Source organism: Medicago sativa, chromosome 1 (genome assembly GCF_051527215.1).
Source record: "Medicago sativa cultivar Bolivia chromosome 1, Bolivia_mono, whole genome shotgun sequence".
Classification (NCBI taxonomy): domain Eukaryota; kingdom Viridiplantae; phylum Streptophyta; class Magnoliopsida; order Fabales; family Fabaceae; genus Medicago; species Medicago sativa.
This window is the reverse complement of record NC_140749.1, coordinates 19,129,548-19,151,393: the sequence shown is the minus strand read 5'-3', so window position 1 is coordinate 19,151,393 and position 21,846 is coordinate 19,129,548. Positions and strand designations below refer to the sequence as shown.

Below are 21,846 nucleotides of genomic sequence, written 5' to 3'. Positions count from 1 at the left end.
AATCGACTGATTAAGTGATTATAACAAATTAGGGGTGGTTTGATGATATTGACAACATCAGATTCAGAGGAAACTATGTGTGAGATGGAGGTCGCCGGTCGGAGGTGGAGGGAATGGTTGAGTTTTTGTCCTTGAGAGAAGAAGAAGTCGCAAGCGTATACCGCATACACAAGAAGACATAAGCCGGATGGAACACGTATCACTATCAGAATAAAGATTTTTTTTAGTGGGAGATGATATTATACTGGGCTATAAAAAACTTTTTGAGGCCCATGCCTTTGGGAGTCCCAACTCGATTGAGCTATTTGCACCTCCCTTGGGCCGGGCCTAATTGAGATTGATCTTGGAATTGAGGAGCACACCGCACCCGGCCTTACCCCTTTAAATCTTTAACATCCTTAAACCCAAGTCATGTTCTTACCCTTAAATAAATTAAATAGAGAAAATTACACTCTCATAATTATATTCTCATGAGAGAAGTTTGAATTACACTCTCCTATCTTAAAAGTAAATATGTTGTGAAAATTATACTCTTCTCTCCTATGACATGTTTGGATTACACTCCACTCTCTTAAAAATGTTTGGATTAAACATTTTTATAACAATAATAAACTTTAAATCATAATTTTATGTCAAAAAATTCCAAGGCACCATTTAAGAAATCAACTTTAATTTATTTATAACTCCAAATGTTAATACTAATTAAATTAAAATATTTTATTTTAATTTTATGATTTTAGAATATAAAATTTAATAAGCTATTTTATCAATTTTAATGATTTGTCCACTATTTTTATTTTATTTTTGATGAAACACAACAATTATGTTTTATCTTATTTTACTTCAAAGTTATAATATGTTGTTAACGAAATTGTGACTAAAAAATTGATAAAAAAAGCATATTAGATGTTGAACTGTATTAAAATGGGCTAAGTTTAACAGGAAGGGAGGGGGAATGTAGATTTCAACTTAGGAGGGAAAGTAAGCGTAATTTAATCATCTCTTAAGGGTTAGTAGACTTCCAATTTGCTCAAACTTATCTCATAGATGAACTTTGCCGGTTGGTATGACTTTGGATTTTTTGTGCTTCCCAAGTATAAATAAAATAACACTAACTACATTTTTGGTTTATCATAAAATCATTTTAAATAACAATTAAAAAGTATGTATATATAACATTTTCCTATCTAAATAATATTAATTCGATAAATATATTAATTTAATACTTATAAAAAAACACAACTATATAAAAAATATTCCAATGATATAATTAGTGAAGCATAATATCAAAATAATCATTAATGATTCCTTCTATTTGAAAAAGTTCAAACATAAAATAAATATATAATAAACTTTAAAAAAATAACATTTTTCTTAAATGTACTCTGACAAGGACAATTAATTCCATATATAGCATATAAAATATTGCTAAAATGAATAATTCATTTTGACAAATTCATTGAATCATAGTAACTAACCCGAACAAAAAAAGTAATTAAAATGCACATTAATTGATGAAAACTATTTTTTTGACAAAATTTAATATATGGCCATCAATAGTTCCAATAATAAATCTAAAAATCGAGGCTATGACCCTATGCACATGCTCCATCCGTCTCGAATATAAGAAAAAGTTGGTCAATAAAAATTAATGTATTTGGTTCAAAATTTGTACCAGATACATCAACTTATGCTGACCCATTTTTACTTATATTTTGAGACGGAATGAGTGGTTAGTTTTATAGGTGTAGGCACTTTTGGTTTGGAAAATTATCATGACATTTAATTAGTTCAACCAAAGGTCAAACAAAATAAGAAGTGCCATTAATTTTTTTTTCAAAACTAAAATAAAATAAAGTGCCATTAATTTGACGATATCAAAATAAAGTTACCATCATTGTATTGTAAAAATGAATAAATATTCTCTTGACATTGAGAATATATATTATTATTACATTATTATATTTACAATTGGAAACAAAAATTGACTATCATTTTTGAGAATCATAAATATGCCATACCATTAGTGGAACACTTTCCTTATTAAACCTTGATTAAGTTGACTGTCTTCATTCCCTCAAAATAACTCTTACTAGTAACTCTTTAAATACATACTTCACCTTTCAGTTCGTTTTATTGTAATTTTTTCTTGTTCAAGCTAAGAACCAAATTTCTCTACTTTGAAAATCTCTTGTTTTTTTTTACGGTATTGAAAATCTCATTTGTTACCAACAATTATGTCTTTTCATTGGTGTTATTTTACTTGTCTATTTCTCATGGTTGGTTTGGGAGTAGAGCTATCAGATGCTCAAATTCACCGAAGATATGGAAGTAGGTTACTCCCTTACAGGAAAATAACAGTTGACCCAAAGGGGCACCATGGAAGTTTCTCTACCATACAATCTGCTATTGATTCCATACCTTCAAAGAATAGGTATTGGACTTCCATCATTATAAAAGAAGGCATCTACAGGTAAAATTATAAGTAGTTTTCATCATTAATTTTTTTTGATTGACAAATTCATTAATTTGTATTTAAATCAATAGTCTAGTAACAAAAAAAAATCAACACTCTTTTTTTCTGGAATTCGGGGTTCAAACCCTAATCCCCTACAAATAATATCTCTAATAGCTACTCTACACTTACGAGAAAAATGATAAATAATTTAACCATATTAAGTAGAACTATGTGGGATATCATAAAACAGTTGTGTACTATTTTTTTATTTTTTTTAGTTGTGTACTAATATTTCCATACAACAAATTAATATTGATATTTAAATGAAAATTTGTTGAGTTTTTGTGTGGTTTATTTTGTGTAGGGAGAAATTGAAGATCCCTTATGATAAGCCTTACATCATTATACAAGGAGCAGGGATGAGCAAGACAATAGTTGAATGGAATGACCATGCAACAACTTTACAGAGCCCTACGTTCTTCACCATGGCTGACAATATTGTGGTCAGGTTTATTAGCTTTAGGGTGAGAAATAATCCCTTGCTGTTTCATATTAATGCCTATTGTGCACTTCTCTTCTTGCATATATATGTAGTTACTCATTCCCATGCATTCACTTATTGTTACTTCTTAGTATTACTTTAATTACATTTTCAATAACTTAGGGTTTATTAAGAGTTTGGAGGGCATGAGATCGCAGGGCTTTGGAGAGGAGAGGAAATGAATCTTTATGATTAATTTTGAGAATATGACAACATCATTTAAGAATCAAGATTTTTTTTAAAAAAAATTCAAATTGGTTCATATTGTTTATATTTAGAAATTCAAACTTTAGGCAAAATTGATAAATATAGTCCAACAAAGTTTAGGAATGAAATTTTTTATTGTTCTATCCAAACAAAAAAAATTTGAAACGAAAGAAGTTCAATTGAAACATTTCAATTATCTAAAATTATGATTTCTTTAGAGTTTCAAATTACTCCATCCAAATGCAATCTTAAGGTCGTTCCTAGAGCTATCAAATTTATTACTGTAATATTTAGTTAAAGGACCAACTAAAATTGATTAATTCTTGTTGAAAAGAGCTAAATATTGATTAATAAGACATTAGAGAGTTTTCAACTAGCAATGGAATAGGTTAGGCCGGTTTACAGGGGCATACAACCTAGCCTACGATATGTTAGACCATGTCAGACTCTTTTTTTTTAAGTTGAGAAGACTTAGACTTTTTTAAAAGGCTATTTAGCTAAATAGGTCAGACCATAAGCTATAAAAAAAAGCCTCTTAAGCCTACCAAGTCGGCCTATTTACTTTGAATCAAATTATAAATTTGTTAACTTTTATAGTTATTTAAGTTTATTAGTATACATTAATTTTTCGCATATGCAAATGTATTGTTATAAACTAGAATTGAAATATTACGTAATATATAGTCAAATTCTTTAGTAATTCATGTTAAATATAAAAAGAGAGATTAATATAATTGATCTATTAGTTTATTAGTCTCTTTAAACCTATATCACATTACTTATTTGAATATGTTCATATAAAATAAGCTTTTAAATAAGCTAGTAGACCAAACTAGACTTTCAAAAGACCAGGTTTAGGCTTACAAAATAAGTTTAGTTTATATCTTGTCTTTCCTAGAAGTGAGTGCTTGTTATATCTTAATTTTTGTTTCCTTTGAGCTAAACTTTAAATAAATTTGACTCTTTATATCTCTGGAAACAGAATTCATACAATAATCCAAGAAATCGTAACCCATGGGTACCTGCCGTAGCTGCGATGGTAAGTGGTGACAAGACTTACTTCTATAGTGTTGGCTTCTTTGGTTTTCAAGACACTTTGTGGGATGATCAAGGAAGGCATTACTACAAGAATTGCTTGATTGAAGGTGCTGTTGATTTTATATTTGGTGCTGGCCAGTCTATATATGAGGTAATAATTGATATGGTCGTATTGAATAAATGGTCCAAAATTATAGGACCTTCCTAACTAGTGCCCTAGGGTATTAGTAAAAATTATAAAACTGCTTATCTAGTTTAAAAAGTGATTTTTTTTAAATAAAATTGTAATTAAGAGACATTCAAGAGACATTAAAGTGTGTGTTAATTTTATAAGAGAAAATTTTGAGTCAATTAAAGTTGATATATCTGGACTGAATTTTTAACCAGGTACATCAACTTTTGTTAACCAAACTTTCGCTTATGAATAAGACCAGAAGAAGTATTACTTTTATTGTGATAGTGGAAATATATTTGGATGTTTATTTATTTGCTTATTATATTATATAATTATAATTATGCAGGAGTGTTCCATATCCGTAATTGCTGCTGCTCTAGGTCGAGGAATTTCTGGTTTTATTACAGCACAAGGGAGAACAGGTCAAAATGATGCAAATGGTTTTGTTTTCAAGAATTGTAATGTGTATGGAGATGGTACGACATACTTGGGAAGACCATGGAGAGCTTATGCTAGAGTTCTATTCTACAATACCAATATGTCCAACATTGTAGTACCTACTGGTTGGGCGCCATGGTCTTTCGCCGGACACGAGTAAGATCCTAATTTACATCCATTTTTTTGTTCATCATCGTCGTCATCATCATCATCATCATCATCATCATCATTATATAATTGGTGAATAGAACTCGTGTCTTCTCTGGGCGGGAATCCTATGGGGAGTATTAGGTCAAAAAATTTAGTATTAGGTCAATTTTTTTTTTTTATATTAACTTCTTTGGGCGAAAAACTTGTGAAGTATCTGGTGTGCACGACGAAAAACCATAACAATCGGATGAAAACTATTTATTTATATTTTTTAAAGTTTTTTTCTTTAAAAAAAAAAGTTTAACTAAGCCCAATAGTCTCTTGAGCGTATGGGGTGTATTAAAGAAAGGTCCTATTACAAATTAGGAAATGCATTAAAGTCCATTATAATTTTTTTTTCATTTTTGATTTTATTTATTTGATTTACATATTTGAAATTCTAATTTGGATCTATATCAATATATCTACATTTTTTCTTTTGCAGGAACCGCATACAATTCGCAGAGTATGGAAATTTGGGACCAGGTTCTAAAACAAACAAACGAGTGAAATGGATGAAGAAGTTGGATTGGACAACCGTTAATATAATGGCGAGTGACAATTTTGTTGATAATGAAGGATGGCTTAAGATAGCTTCAGAAATTTAGCTAATGGATGTAAAACAACTTCTCACTTTAATTATGAAAAAGGACACTTTGATGGGGCTAATACCCTGTACTTTAATTTCTCCCAACATGTGAATTTAATACTGATTGTATTTTACTTTCTCCGTTGTAAGATCATTTAAAAAAAAAAAAAAGTGGTGTCCCTAAATATATGGTCTGTTTTTGTTTTGTTTTGAGGGAAATACAAATTTCTTGAATCATTTACAATTTTTCATTATAAGTTTAGTAAATTGTCTAATAGAAAACGACAATCCATATGAAAAAGAGAACTTACTATTGTATTACTTAGCACAATTTCGTGCACTTGCCAAATTTGTCGGCTTCCAAATGTGGTCTTCGCTATCTCAAGGGAACTATTGATTATGGATTGGAACTATCGTGTGATTCTACTCCTTCTATTCAAGGATTCTGTGCTTCAGATTGGGCATGAAGCATTGGTATACTTTGGCTCAAATCCAATCTTGTGGTCATGCAAAAAGCATCCTACGATTGCAAAGTCCTCCACTGAGGCAATGTACGAACCATTATGTCTACAAAATAAGTACCTAATGATTAACACAAATTGTAACTAAGTGTGTATTGCTAATTTGTTGTTAAATTGTTTCATACCAATACCATTAATACATCTTCCTTATAAAATGATAACCTTATGGAAATTGTAAATGAATGCGAATAATACTATCAATTTACGCTTCTATAATAAAAGGATATGTTTTAGATTAGGAGGTCCCGAGTTTGAGTTATGTACGTTAAGGCCTTTGGATGGAGATAAAGATATATATTTTTCTAAGAGCTCTTTGAACTCGAATATATTCTCTATCTTAAACTGAGACATCATTCCTACAGGTGCTTCTAGAATGGTTTTATTCCTTTCAAGTGTTACCCTCCCCTCGTGCTTGTCTAGCAGGGGAGAGGTATGCTTATAAGCCACATTTTCCGCCTCATCGGTGCCTTCCATTTCAACAAAGATATATATTTTTCTATGAGCTCTTTGAACTCGAATATATCCTCTGTCTTAAACTGAGACATCATTCCTAAAGATGCTTCTAGAATGGTTTTATTCCTTTCAAGTATTACCCTCCCCTCGTGCTCGTCTAGCAGGGGAGAGGTATGCTTATAAGCCACGTTTTCCGCCTCATCGGTGCCTTCCATTTCAACAGTAGTATAGCTCTCAAGCCTCAGACTCGTTGATGGGGAGAGGATATGGCAAATAATTGTCACTAATACTTAAAAAATATGAGACAAATATTTGTCACTAATGATTATAATTTATTAAACGTTTTTAATAAGTTTTTTGTTTTTAATAGAATTTTTTTTTTTTTTTTTGCGGTGGCCGGGTTTGAACCTCGGACCTTGCATATTTTATGCCTTGTCCTTACCAACTGAGTTATGCTCACGAGGACATAGAAAATATTTTTTTGTTAAAACTGTTTGATTTATAAAGAAAAGGGGCCCTAGCTAGTAACCCTTATTTTTCTAAATAAAATAGTAATTTAATAAGTATGATAGATAATTTTGTAAAAGGTTTTTTTTTTTCGTTATTACTATTGATTTGATTCCTAAAATAAAAGGGCCCAAACTTTGTTTCTGATAAAAAAAAATTAATAAATATGATACCATAATAGGGTAAGAGTGATTATTAATTAAAACAAAAATTATCAAGTTTAAATTTTAACTAGATTTTTGACGCATGTTCCGCTCGGGTTTATTGTAAATGGATTGACATACGAATAATAAAATGCAATATATAATAGGTAACAGTGAAAAAATACCACGTGATAATCCATAGTAGACAAAATAAAACACTTCATAAAATGTATGACATCTGAAAATATTATAAAAGAAAATTCGATAATCCTATCAATAATTCAGGTATATATAACCAAGTTTACATGGAAATTAGGGTAGCCGAAAAAAAAAGTATAAAATAGAAGGCATCAAACATGATCATTGATATGCTCATAGTTTCTAGAACAAACGTGCATCATCAAATAAGTGTAGAAAATACTTCCTTTAAAAAAAAAAAAGGGAAGAGGATAGGAATGAAATTGGTGCGATGCATTTTTTAGATGAAATTTGTTAGGTTGAATAATTGCAAACCGAATAAAGCAAATGAGCGGGAAAAAAATTAGGTTAAGTTGCTGCAGACTTAACAACATTAATAAATAAGGATTTAATTTTTCTCTAAAAAAAAAAAGTTTTAATTTAATTTTGAAAATAAAAAAAGATTTTATTTAATTTATGATAGGAGAGATTAACATAACATCCTTCAAAAAACAAAAAGCACCCCTAAAAAATAGAACAAATCATAAAAGTACACAGAAACTTCAGTTAATGTCTCAGTCTACTCTTTATTCTTCTTCCTCTTTCTCCGCCTAATCAAAAGCGATTCTCATACCAAAAAAAGCATTATTTTTTCCTTTCTCTGTCACTTAATTCTCTCTAAAAAACATTCCCTTTTTTAGTAGAATAATTGTCACTCACAACCCTACAATTCAGCGTTATTAAGAGATTTGTTCCTTTATTCATGCAAAAAAATTTCTCTCTTCTATTACGCCACCGTCTTCTGTTTTTTTTCAATAAACCCTTCACTCAAAACCCTATTTTTTCAACAGCAAAAAAATTACACAAAACCCTAATGGGTTTCAGAGTTTCCTACGTTCATCTCCTTGTTGTGTTGTTTACTATGATGTTTATTTCTGCATGGTCTCAAGATGATGTTGTTATGCAAAAGCTGAAAAGTTCTATAAAATCATCAAACAATGATCTTGATTGGTCTGACTCAGATTTTCGCAAATGGAATCGTATTCAGTTTAATGGAAATACAGTCACTGCAATTCAAATTGCAGGTCTCAATATTCAAGGTTCTTTACCAAAAGAATTGGTGCAACTCACTCAGTTAACTCGTTTTGAATGCAATGGAAACGCTTTATCTGGTGATTTTCCTTACATGCCAAGTTCACTTCAGTTTTTGTATATTAACAACAACAATTTCACTTCCATGCCAAGTGATTTCTTCACCAACATGAGTAATTTGATAGAGGTGAGTATTGGTTATAACCCTTTTCCTCAGTGGCAAATTCCTTCTAGTCTTAAGAATTGTTTAGCCCTTCAGAATTTTTCTGCTATAAATGCTAGTTTTGTTGGTATAATCCCTGAATTCTTTAGAAAAGAAGCTTTTCCAGGTTTGACTGATTTGAAGGTGTCTTTCAATTCTCTTGAAGGGAATTTGCCTAATAGTTTATCTGGTAGTTCTATACAGAACCTTTGGGTAAATGGTCAAAAGAGTAATAATAAACTCAATGGCACACTTTCTGTTTTGCAAAATATGACATCATTGAAACAAATTTGGGTTCATGGTAATTCATTTACTGGTCCGATACCGGATTTATCGATTCATGATCAATTGTTTGATGTTAGTTTGAGAGATAATCAGTTAACCGGTGTTGTTCCACCATCTTTAACTTCGCTTCAAAGTTTAACAGTTGTTAATTTGACAAACAATTATCTTCAAGGGTCACTTCCTAAGTTTCAAAATGGTGTTCGTGTTGATAATGATATTGATAGAGGGATTAATAGCTTTTGCACTAAGGTTGTTGGTCAACCATGTAGTCCACTTGTTAATGCTTTGCTTTCTGTTGTTGAACCTTTTGGCTATCCTCTTAAACTTGCTCAAAGTTGGCAAGGTAATGACCCGTGTGGTAATAATTGGTTAGGGGTTGTTTGTTCTAGTGGCAACATTACCATTATCGACTTTCAAAACAAGGGTTTTACTGGCAGTATATCTCCTAATTTTGCAAGTCTTGGTTCTTTGACGAAGTTGCTTCTTGCTAACAATAATCTCACCGGTACTCTACCTAAGGAGCTTGCTAGTATGCCTCAACTGAAAGTGCTAGATGTTTCGAATAATTTGTTGTATGGTCAGATACCGTCGTTTCGCGGAGATGTGGTTGTTAAAACCGGTGGAAATCCTGATATTGGAAAGGATAAACCTCGTGACTCACCTGACAGCCCCAAATCTAGTTCCGACTCTAGTTCTGGAGGTGAAGATAAGAGGAAATTGAGTGTTGGAGCATTTGTTGGGATTGTGATAGGGATTGTATGCTTAATTGGTGTACCGGTTGTGGTATTTGTTATGTGCCGTAGAAGACAAAATAAGCGTGATGACAAAGTTCAAACTCCGAATGCGATTGTGGTACATCCTCGTCACTCTGGAGATGGAAATGGTGTGAAAATAAGTGTTGCAGCATCCGGAAGTTCTGCTGCCGTCGTTTCAGGAGGGACTGGTGGATTTAGTCCATCGAGTAGTGTTCAAAATGTGGAGGCTGGTAATATGGTGATTTCGATTCAAGTTTTGAGAGAAGTTACAAACAATTTTAGTGAAGAGAATATATTGGGCAAAGGCGGTTTTGCCACCGTATACAAAGGGGAAATGGACGATGGAACAAAGATTGCAGTAAAAAGGATGCAATCTGAAATAGTTGGTGACAATGGGTTGAATGAGTTCAAGTCCGAAATCGCGGTTCTCACCAAGGTTCGACACAGGCATTTGGTTGCACTCCATGGCTATTGCTTGGACGAAAATGAGAAACTTCTTGTCTTTGAATACATGCCTCAGGGAACTCTTAGTCAACATCTCTTTGACTGGAAAGATGACGGGTTGAAACCACTCGGATGGAAGAGTAGGCTTTCCATTGCCTTGGATGTTGCTAGAGGTGTTGAATATCTTCATGGTTTGGCACAACAAATTTTCATCCACAGGGATCTGAAACCATCAAATATCTTGCTTGGAAATGATATGCGCGCTAAAGTAGCTGACTTTGGATTAGTTCGACTTGCTCCAGAAGGAAAAGCTTCATTCCAGACTAGACTTGCAGGAACTTTTGGATATATGGCACCAGAGTATGCAGGTAATCACATTTTAATTATAATTTAGATTTTTTTTGTTGCATGACATTTTATTTGTTGCACATATTAATTATCTAGGTTCCTACTTTTGTGTCAGATGAATGAGCTGCAGATCGTAAATTTAGCTATGCATAAACATTTTTTCGCAACATTCTCGAATAGGGAATTTCGTAGTGAATCGCTTCACCAATACAGTACATGTGTAGTTTTCTTTTCACCTTTCTACTTTACAGTACATGTGAGTGACATTTCAACCTACTTTAAGGGATGTCAATGCAATTTTCCCTTGTTTAAACTTTTGAAAATAAATATGAGCATGAAAAAATTGAAATTTGATTATAAGGAAAAGCTATGTTGACTAGCTACTGAATAACAATCTTAATGAGTGTGATAGGTAAGAGATAATATTAAAAAAGTGATTTTTATGATTGTAAAGAAACACTTTTATTCAAAAAAATTAAATGATTGTAAAGAAACACAACAAATTTATGCATTGCATAAAAATCTCTATATGGCATTCAATTTTTAAACAATGTTAAATTACTTATTTTTTTAATTCCTAAACAAACAGGCCCTTATCATCTACAGCCAATTTGCATACCTTGTGATGTTCCCTCTACTTCGCCGATTGATATTTAGTTTTAAGTTGATTAGAAAGAATACTTGGTGCTAGCATCTCATAAAATCTTGTAAATATGATTCATATTTTTCATGCCATGCCCCGTATCTATGTGTAGCAACTGGCATCCTAGCATATTGGTAATTCTTCTCTTTTCTTGATCATTTCCCTAACACGTTAAACTGGTATGATATGTCACAGTCACCGGCCGTGTCACCACAAAGTTAGATGTGTACAGCTATGGCGTGATTCTTATGGAGATGATAACCGGAAAGAGAGCAATCGACAACAACCAAGCAGACGAGAACATACACCTTGTTACATGGTTCCGCAGAATTATACTGAACAAAAACTCGTTCGAAAAGGTCATTGATCCAGCAATGGACATCAACGAGGAAGGCTTGGAGAGTTTCAGGATCATTGCAGAATTGGCAAGCCACTGCTGTGCAAGGGAGCCTCATCAGCGTCCCGACATGGGATACGTAGTGAATGTGTTAGCACCTCTTGTTGAGATTTGGAAGCCGGCTAAACCTGATGCTGATGACATGTATGGGATTGACTTGGATATGGGTTTGCCTCAAGCTGTGAGTAAGTTGCAGAATCTTGAAGGAATGAGCAACACACTCGATGTTTCGTATTGTTCGTCGAAGGCTGCAAGTTATGAGAATACACAGTCGAGTATACCGCCCCGGTCTCCTGGATTTGCTGATTCCTTTACATCTTCCGATGCACGATGAATTTTGAGAATACACGGTCGAGTATACAATTTAGGGGATTTAGATTAGGGGATTCTTTTTGACTAACTCGTGTATTATTTCATTAATGTCAAAAAGTCACTGATAAATATGTCACGCTTCCCAACAAAATCTTTGTTTCAATTGCAGCAGTTGGAACTATTAGATTGTCCCCTAATTTTCTTCTGCACAATATATTATATATCCCCCAATTTTTTGTTAAATTGATGTTTGTTATTGCATTACTAACTGATAATCAATTTTCTATTGTCTTTTTCAAAAATATTTTTTAATTCAGGAGAGGTAACACTTAAAATACAAGATCCTTTCCAGGATTTAGTGATTTCACTTCCCATCCCTGATCCCAACTTCATGAGACCAAACACAACCCATCCTACAATGCCTTTATCTGTGCAGTAAATTCTGTTTTTCAACCTGAATTTTAACGCATGGAACTGATACGTCGCAAAGAACTGATACATCCTGAATGGAAGCAGGAAATGAACGAGGAAATCAAGGCTTTGGAAACAAATAATGCATGGTCTCTTGGACCACTTACACCTAGAAAAAAATGTATTGGCATCAAATGGGTTTACAAGGTGAAATTTAAGCCTGACGGCAATGTCGATAGACACAAAGCTCGACTAGTAGCCAAAGGCTACATTCAAAAGGATGATATTAATTTATCTGATACATTTCCACCTCCTTGGTGACACATGGTTTATGCACTCTAAAATTGATCGCCCTCTTTTCACTTCAGGTTCAGTGTCTTCATTAGTTGTCTTACTTGTTTATGTCGATGATATCATTCTAGCTAGACCAAACTCTATGAAAATTGTTGTGATACAAGCCCTCCTATAATCTTTGTTGAAGTTGAAGGTCATTGGATACATGAAATGTTTCTTATGCTTGGAAATTGCACGTTCTATCAAAGGCTTGTCCTTATCCCGAAGGAAATATACTCTCAATATCCTTGAAGATTTTGGTTTTCTAGTTTGCAAACCAGCTTACTTACCAATTTATCCCAACATGAAATTATTTTCCGCAAAAGATGATCCTATACCTGATCCCTCTCTCTATAGAAGACTCATCGGACGCTTAATGTATCTGAGCTTCTCAAGCTCTGACATACGCGTTACTGAGACAAGCTTATTCAATTTATGCAACAGCCAAGGCAACCTCATCTTCTTGTTATTCGTCACCATTTGTAGTATCTCCAATCTAATCTAGGCCAAGGCTTACATTTTCCTGCGACCAACTCTTTTGTAATATCTCTAATTTCATATGCAACTATGCAAGCTGGGAATTGTTTCTCCACCTTGAACGGGGGTATTAGAATATATAAGCTACGACCAAATCTTTGTTAGTTAGTTATAGTTAACCAAAATTAGTTAGAAAGAAATTCAGTTAGATGTTACTGTTAGTTAGACAATTATTTCTGTTTTCATCACTGATTCAGATCCTAAATAAGCTGGATGATTATCATTGTAGAATCAGTCAATCAATTCTTCACTCAATCAATGAAATCCATTGCTTGAGATTTAATATGGTAGAAGTTAAGATTTTTAGCAATTCTCTCTAACCTTCGCGCGTCTCCTTCTATGTTTTCGCACTCCTTTTTTTTTTCTTTCCCTCTTCATCTCTGCTCATCTTGAGCTCTTTGAACCTCCCATGGCTGCCATGGATGGTAACAATCATTTCCACATTCATCCTTCAGATAATTGCGGTTTTCACTGGAACTGAACACAACAAGATTATGAAAGGTTTGTGCTTCAATATTTTCTGCAGTGACATAATCATCCAGATATGCAAGCCTTTTGTGTACCCTTTTCCCCAAATCTTGATCCTCATCATTGCTATCTTCAGAATCAGATACTATCGCATTTTGTTCATCAAGTTCTGGTTGCATTTCATTATTTACTTCAGGCTCTTGAGGATCATTTTCATCTTCACTATGGTTGCTTGCACTGTAAGTTACCTTGTCCGTGTTTCTCATTTCATTTTTAGTGACAATTTGTTCCACTTCATTCTTTTCCCAATTCCATTGTTTGGATTCTTCAAACGAAACATCTCTTCTTACTATAATTTTCGTTTTAATAGGATTGTACAACTTGTATGCTTTTGATTCTTCTCCCAATCCTAAGAAGATACAAATCATGCTCTTATCACCTAGCTTCTTCCTTAGATTATCTGGGACATGAACATAAGCTATGCATCAAAATATTATGAAGTGATGTACTGATGGTTTCATTCCACACCAGGCTTCTTCTGGTGTCATGTTTCTTACAACAAGAGTAAGACATTTGTTTAGAATATGCACTGACCAATTTACTGCTTTTTACCATAATCTCTTTGGTACATTCTTTTCACTAAGCATGCATTTAACCATATTAGTTATAGTTTTATTCTTTTTTTAGATACACCATTCTGCTGGAGAGTGTAAGAAGTAATGAGTTGGCTCCTAAATCCATGTAAATTAATAACAAAATGCATTGAGCGAATTAGAAGTGTATTCTCCCCCTCTCTCTCTTCTTAAGCAGATTATTCTACAAGCTGATTCTTTTTCAACAAGAAGCTTAAATCTCTTAAATACCTCAAAAGCTTCAGATTTCTCGTTTAAGAAATAAATCCAGTCTTTCTACTAAAATCATCGGTGAAAGTGATGAAGTACCTTTTCTTTCCATTAGATTCAGGATTGATGGGGCCACAAATATCTTAGTGAACAAGTTCAAGCTTGCTTGTTGCTCTCCATGAGCTTGTCTTGAGAATCGCCTCTCTATGTTGTTTTCCCTTTAAGCAATCAATGCACTTAAACTCAGGCTCTCTCAAAGTGGTAAGACCCTTCACATTTCAATTTGAGCCAAAATTTTCAAGCCTTTGAAGCTCAAATGTCCATATCTTCTATGCCATTGCCATATGCGAGTATTGTCTTCCTTAGAAACTTGAAAGCAATAGGGAATAATGACTGGAGCAAACATTACAAACATGCAATTAGATGACATTTGAGTTGACATTATCAAGCCTCTTTCTTCATGGAAAACCTTGCATGAATCATTCTTGAATATGATTGTGAGACTTTTTCTGTTGGAGTAGATCTATGCTCAACAAATCATTTTTTGAGGTTTCCGTTCCCCATCACAGACATCTTTGAATTATCACCTAATTTAACTGATTCTTTGAAAGTGTCATCAAAATCAAATAGCCAATCTTTGTTACCTATCATATGATTGCTGCAACCTGAATCTAGAAACCAAATTTCTTCTTTTGCAAAAGTTTCATTGCTTGCTTGAGCCATCAACAACAATTCTTCCTCTTCATTAAATTCTGCGTAGTTTGCATTGTCCTCCGAGCTTGGACATTCAGATTGAAAGTGTCCCAGTTTATTACACTTGTTGTAGCATTCCACGTTATCTTTATTCATTCGTCCACTTTCACTTCCTTTGCCACGACTTCTTCCACGACCAAATCCTCTTCCTGCATTGGAAATCATCAGGAATGGTTGTTCTTCTTTATGACCGACCCTTCATATGTTACTCATGAACCAATAAACTACTTTGTAACTCATCAACTGTCATAGTTGTTACTTGTTACATCATTTGATTCTTTTATTGAGCATACAACATAATCGAATCTTGAAGTTAAAGATCTTAAAATCTTTTAACAATGGTATACCTGGGTCAGTTTTTCACCACGGGCATTCATCTTGTTAGAAATTGCCAAAATTCTTGCAGAGTATTCTTCTACAGATTCAACAATTTTCATGCTAAGAATCTCAAATTCTTTGCGCAGAGCTTCCAGCTGAGCTCTCTTCACCTTAGTAGAACCTTGATATTTTGGCGCAAGGAATCCCATATATCTTTAGCAGTGTCACAAACAAGAATTGAGCGATCAATTGCTTGAAACAAGTAGTTCGTGCTCTTCAAATCCTTCAATTTGCTATCATATGCAGCTTTCTGTTGCTAAGGGGTTGCTTTAGTAAACAGTTCGTGTGACTACCACTCCATCCTCTATCAAATTTCAATACTCTCTGGATCGAAGCAAGTTTTCCATCCACATTGCCTAGTGATCATATTAGCCATCAAATCGAGGAATCGGAGGTTGCATAAAATTGCTAGATTCCGCCATGGATGAAAGAAATCAAACTATTTTACTGATTATTTGATTTGTGAATCTCAAGGCCCAACCGGGCTCTTGATACGAAATGCGGAGGGTTAGAATAAGAAGGTAGAAGAGAGATTTTGGTGAAATTGTTGAACTGAATATTATTGATCAAGTAATGCCTTACAGGCTTATTGTACGAGAGAAACTACCATCTTTTTTTTTTTTGTGGTGGCCGGGATTTGATACCCAAACCTTGCATATTTTATGCATTGTCCCTATCAACTGAGCTAAGCTCACGAGGACAGAGAAACTACCATCTAACTAACTTGCTTGTGATGCAAGCCATCTAAGAAACTAACTAACAAACATAATTATTCAATTAACAATTATTTAACAACAGACAAATTAATGTAATACTTCCTAACAATAACAACGACTAATTTAATTTGTTGTCATAAGTCTTTTTCTCAATTATTAGTAAATTAGAGAAAAATAATTTATCCCTACCAAAATTATTTTTGTAGAAATAATACAACTTTTTGATATACATATAACAATGATTAATTTAACTCATCTTAAAAAAATTTACCATTCAAAGTCACCTTTAAACTATTTTTTGAGAGGTCTATACTAGATTCACCGTATATTCTTTCTTAGGGACACCGAATGAGCACTAGCAATTTTATAATCCTAAAAATTAACAAATTCACTAATAAAATTAACATTTCCCTATAAAAAAAAATAAAATCTCCCTATAAAAAATAAAATTAACAGTTCCCTATATGAAATTGATTCTACATTATTTAAATTTCCACTGAGGTACTATTACATGTAACAATATAGTTTGTAATGGAAAAAGGTTGACCGTAAAAATAAATAAAAACGCTAATAAATTATCTTGAGCTGCATCCCTTGGACTTTCAAAATTTACATCATGCTGTTCAATTTTATTTCTATTTGAACTTTTTAAAAAATTTCTATTGCATCTGCTTCAAATATTTTGCATCTATAATCTAAGTTTTCCTCATCCCATGTAAATGACATGTGGCCCAGTTTAATGACTGACTTTTGATACTTTCTATTTTGGTTTTTCATATCTTAAGGCACTTACGTTTCTTTTATATTTTTTTTAAGGATACATTTCTTTTATATTATTTTCTTATTCATAATAGTTTCTTATTAATACTTAAATCTATGAAGTAAAAATGAGGCCCTTTGGATCGAACACAATTTTTACAAGTCATACGAGAAGCCTTTACCATTGAACCATGTATGTGTGCGCGTGCGTGCGTGTATTACTTAATATTTTATATAGTTTCATTTCTTTTTCAAAGATTTCATAACTTTATACTCCTTTCATCCTAAACTATAAAAACAATTATTTTATTTGTCTTAAAATTATAAGCAAAAAAGACAATTTTGTACTCTATTTAATCATGTTGTTTAAAAATAAAACATCTTTCTCAATTGTTTGTTTACTTATTATGATAAAATTAAAATGTAAATTGTATTCAATTTACACTCTCTCTGATTTTCTCCATAACCAATAATCAATAAAATTTCTTTAGTAAGGTGTCAATTCCATACACTTAAGAAAAGTGATAACATTCTTGATTGTTTGAATTTTTTTTTTGGTTACAACTTGATTGTTTGAATTCCATACACGTTCATGCAATGTGACTTTTTCACTAAACATTATCACCATTTAATTAAGTTTCTGATATCACAATTACTAGCAATTTTGCCATGAAGTAAAATACAATACAGAGAAAGACGACAACTATATTTTCTTAACTCTTAAGTAAATTAGATAGAGGAATGTTATTTGAACAACCATTTTATGGAACAACTTATGAGACAACCAAAATATACAAAGAAATGTAGGTTTTGACACAAAAATCAAATCAATAGAGAGAGAAAATGATAACATAATGTGAGTATGAGAGAAAAAGTTGTCATAAAAGTTGTCACTAAATGGTTGTTCAAATATCATTTCTCAATTAGATATCAATTCCATAGACGTAAGAAAAGTGATGAATGAATGTTTAAATTGTATACACGTTCATTCATGTTATGTGTGTGTCTATATATATGTGTGTATCACCAACCAACCATTTAGTGTCTTAAGATAAAAATTGCTATAGGAATCTCACTATGAAGTTCTTCAAATACTTGATTGGTTCAATTATGATCTTTCTTATTATGATGCAAGCTAGCAGGAGGTACTTAATTAATTTATTAAATTTTTCTACCATTCATTCATTAGCTATCTAGTTTATATTATGATCTTTATTCTTAGAGTCTATAATTTCTTATTTTGATTTTGAATTTTTGCAGCTAATGGAAAACCAAATGGAGCATGTTTCTTACCCGACTTCACATGGAACCATGCAGCAGAGGTCATGAATCTCTGCTACGCGAAGAATCAAAGAACCGATTCGAGCTACTACTTTGGTAACACTGGTCTCATTGCTTGTAGTGATACTCTTTTTAGTTTTCTTCTTGGGTGATTGCAGTGTCATTCTGCCAGATGGTTCCTGTTTCTTCCCCGACACTACACACACTGAGGGAACCATGCCTCTGTGGTCATGAACTCCTACTATGCAAGGAATAATAGTGTTTCCAGCTGTTACTTCGCTAACGCTGGTCTCACTGTTCTTTTGAACCCAAGTTAGTATTTCATTATTTCATATCATTATAAATGATTGAGAAAAATGTCAACGAGTGCCCTTAGGACATTGTTTAAACATAAGTAGTAATTTTTACATTGGAAATTGTGTAGTTATGACTTTTACATTTGTTTGACTTGTATTCTCACGATAAAATTTCTTTTAATGGATTCCTTAAACAATGTTTTTGCGTCACTTGTTAGAAAGACCCAATTATTAATATAAACTCACGATAGTATGTGTCTACATAAAGATTCGGTTAATTAAGAAGATGTGTATGCGCGCGCGCATGCGTGCGCGCGAGTGCATATCAGTGTGCGTGTGCGTGTGTGTGAACTAAGTAAGCAGTTCAATTTCAAACATCTGGCCTCAAGAGCCTAGTTCTAAGTGAAAAGAGTCATCAATGGGGCGGCAAATACAAATGGAAACTTTCCTTCTAAACCTTCCAATTCTCAATACAACAACTGGAGCAAACAAACGAAGGTGGTGTTTGTTTTCCAAGATTTATGGGATATGGTGCAGAATGGGATATAACCCATTGGTGATCGTGCCATTGATGTATAAAAAATTGCAAACAGAGAGAAGAAGAAGAAAGATTACAAGGCTTTGTTCATTATTTATAAATGTGTGACTGTTGACAACTTTGAGAAGGTTGGTGATGCAGACTTTACCAAAGAAGCATAAGATACACTGAAGCGTAGTGTCCAAACTTCTAACAATTGTAGCACTGAGTTTGAGATTTGCCATACCTTGATTTTGGGTATCCTCTCCCACGTCCTCTTGTTAAGGTCTCTCCTTTCTCATGATTGCTTCCGGTAAAAATTGAACCACGTGCACCATAGCCACGTCCAAATTGTCCTCGACCGCGACCTCGTCCTCGGCCTCTACCTTGACTTAATTGGCTCCTCTCATTTCTTTGACCTTCATCTTTCTGTTTTAGTTGCATCTTGAAGAGTTTCTCCGTGATCTCTTTCTTCTTCTTGTGCTTCTCTTTGGTTTCTTTAATTGTCACAACAATATGCTCGAATTTGGGGTCTAATGATCGGAGTATCTTCTCCATAATTCTCACATCTTCTAACTTTTCACTGTTTCTTTTTAATTGATTTGATATATCGATAACTCTAGAAAAATATTCTGAAATAGACTCTGACTCTTTCATATGTAGGGATTCAAATTCGCCTCTTAAAGTTTGGAGACGTACCTTCTTTACCTTGTTTTCTCCTTGGCAAGAGGTTTTAAGCTTTTCCCATGTCTCCTTAGCGGATGTTGCATTTGAGATTTTCTCGAACTCATCTTCATCCAATGCTTGGTAGATGAGGAAGAGAGCTTTTTTGTCTCTCTTTCTTGAATGCTTCAAAGTGTCTCTTTGTGCTTTAGTTAAGGAATCCTCATCTTCTGATTCCTTATAGCCATTTTCAACAACCTCCCAAACAGCATGTGCTCCAAGAAGAGCCATCATTTTGATGCACCATCATAGGTACTCCCTTTAAGAAGTGGAACTTGGAAGGACGCCGCTCCATTGACCGCCATAACTATGGAATAATTTCTTCTCAGAACCTAAGCTTTGATGCCACTTTGTTGGAAAAGGAGAAGGTTATAGTGAGAATTTTGTGAGGAATTTAGGAGAAGAGAATATTTGAGAGGAGAATAACTATTTTTTATTACTTGGAGAGGATACTTTGATTCTTGTTTTCTTGCTTGCTTTACAAATGACAAGCTCTCTCCTTTTTATAGTCTCTAAGGGAGAGTTCTAGACACATCCTAGGGAGAGTTCTAGACACATCCTAGGATAACTCTCTACACACTTCAAGAGAGAGTTCTACACACTTCTCTCAACTACATACATGAGAGTTCTACACACTTCTCTCAATGATATTTCTACCAACCTAGTTCTACATGACTCTAGAACTTTTTATGAGCTACACCATTTATTATCTAATTGGGCCTAACACTTGATTAGTCCAATGGACCAAATCAAGTTTATTATCCAACAAAGAAAACATACGGTGGTGTTGATCATATCAAGAAGGAAAAAAAAAATCATCAATCATTTCTTTGCAAGAATTGCGAAATTAGTGAATAAGATGAAATCTTGTGGAAAAATTGTGTCAGAGAAATCTTTGGTTGAAAAGATTCTATTATCTTTATCACCAAGATTTGATGTTGTGGTGATTGTTTTGATGGAGTAAAAATATCTTGCTACAATGACAAAGGAATAACTGAAAGGTTCCTTGGAAGCTCATGAACAACATATGAATGAAAGAATCTATGAGAAATCAAAGAATGAAGTTGCTTTGCAAGCACAATGCAACAATAAAGATAAGAAAGGAAAGGGAAAATTCACAAGCAATAGAGGAAGATGAGACTATCATAATTCAAATGGAAGATAATCACAAGGTGAAAGCAGTTCTTCAAAACAGAAATCGTGGTGGTTTTAATGGAAATATATAGGTGGAAATAACAATAGAGGAAGAGGTGGCAAGAAAATATTTGACAAGAGTAGTGTTTATTTCATCCAACAAAAAAGTAAGTGTTAGAGAAAGTGTTTAAAAGTTAATGTTACTAGCATTACTCAACATTACTTTTGTTTATTGATTGGCAAAATACTTGGTCTTATGTGTTATGATAGAATTCAGATTCAATGTCCCGAAATTTCATAAATACGCTTCGGTTTATATAATCTAAACGAGACAAAATGAGAATTCCGTAGATCATGCGAGAAAAGTGAGGGTGATAAGAAATTCTCAGAAAATATATGGTCATCAATAGTCCCAAAAATGAAATTGAAAATAGAGGCTATGTATATAGTTCTTTTTAAAGGTTAAGGCTATGATTTTGGTTTGGAAAATTATCATGACACTGAATTAGGTCAATCAAAGTTGAAACAAAGAAGCACAAATTTGATGTTTTCGAAATGAAATTACCATTACTTTATTTTTGTATGATTTTTAAGAAACACAACGGATGCCGTAAGTGAATCACTTTCCTAGTACAATAATAAACCATAATTTGACTGTCCTGAACATTTTCTTGAAAACACTCTTAAATACATATTCACCTTTTTTTTTTTATATTCACCTTTCAATACGTTCCATTTTTATTTTTGGTTGTTCAAGCTAAGAAACAAAATTTCTCAACTTTGA

The 21,846-nt window shown here is 33.1% G+C and overlaps 2 protein-coding genes and 1 pseudogene across 3 annotated transcripts; 2 read left to right on the top strand and 1 right to left on the bottom strand.

Annotated features, from left to right (window-relative positions):
* The first annotated feature begins 2,237 nt into the window (after positions 1–2,237).
* LOC146953381 (putative pectinesterase 29) lies at positions 2,238–5,770 on the top strand. The gene is made up of 5 exons (XM_085709412.1): positions 2,238–2,473; positions 2,823–2,982; positions 4,189–4,395; positions 4,766–5,013; positions 5,492–5,770. Exons 1-5 carry the CDS (start codon positions 2,238–2,240, stop codon positions 5,652–5,654), a joined length of 1,014 nt encoding a protein of 337 aa, XP_085565538.1. The 3' UTR covers positions 5,655–5,770.
* A 2,540-nt stretch (positions 5,771–8,310) lies between these two features.
* LOC146953380 (receptor protein kinase TMK1-like) lies at positions 8,311–12,142 on the top strand. Its single transcript, XM_085709402.1, has 2 exons — positions 8,311–10,582; positions 11,401–12,142. The coding sequence occupies exons 1-2, from the start codon at positions 8,311–8,313 to the stop codon at positions 11,934–11,936; spliced, it is 2,808 nt and encodes a 935-aa protein (XP_085565528.1). The 3' UTR covers positions 11,937–12,142.
* Positions 12,143–18,751: 6,609 nt separating this feature from the next.
* LOC146953379 (uncharacterized) lies at positions 18,752–20,690 on the bottom strand (annotated as a pseudogene). Its single transcript, XR_015027576.1, has one exon. The product of XR_015027576.1 is annotated as an uncharacterized LOC146953379 (transcript).
* Positions 20,691–21,846: the final 1,156 nt, after the last annotated feature.

Coding starts and splice junctions, on each gene's coding strand:
- LOC146953381 (XM_085709412.1), top strand. CDS start 2,238: ATGTCTTTTCATTGGTGTTATTTTACTTGTCTATTTCTCATGGTTGGT. Junction 2,474..2,822: donor ATAAAAGAAGGCATCTACAG/GTAAAATTATAA, acceptor TATTTTGTGTAG/GGAGAAATTGAAGATCCCTT. Junction 4,396..4,765: donor CTGGCCAGTCTATATATGAG/GTAATAATTGAT, acceptor ATAATTATGCAG/GAGTGTTCCATATCCGTAAT.
- LOC146953380 (XM_085709402.1), top strand. CDS start 8,311: ATGGGTTTCAGAGTTTCCTACGTTCATCTCCTTGTTGTGTTGTTTACT. Junction 10,583..11,400: donor TATGGCACCAGAGTATGCAG/GTAATCACATTT, acceptor GATATGTCACAG/TCACCGGCCGTGTCACCACA.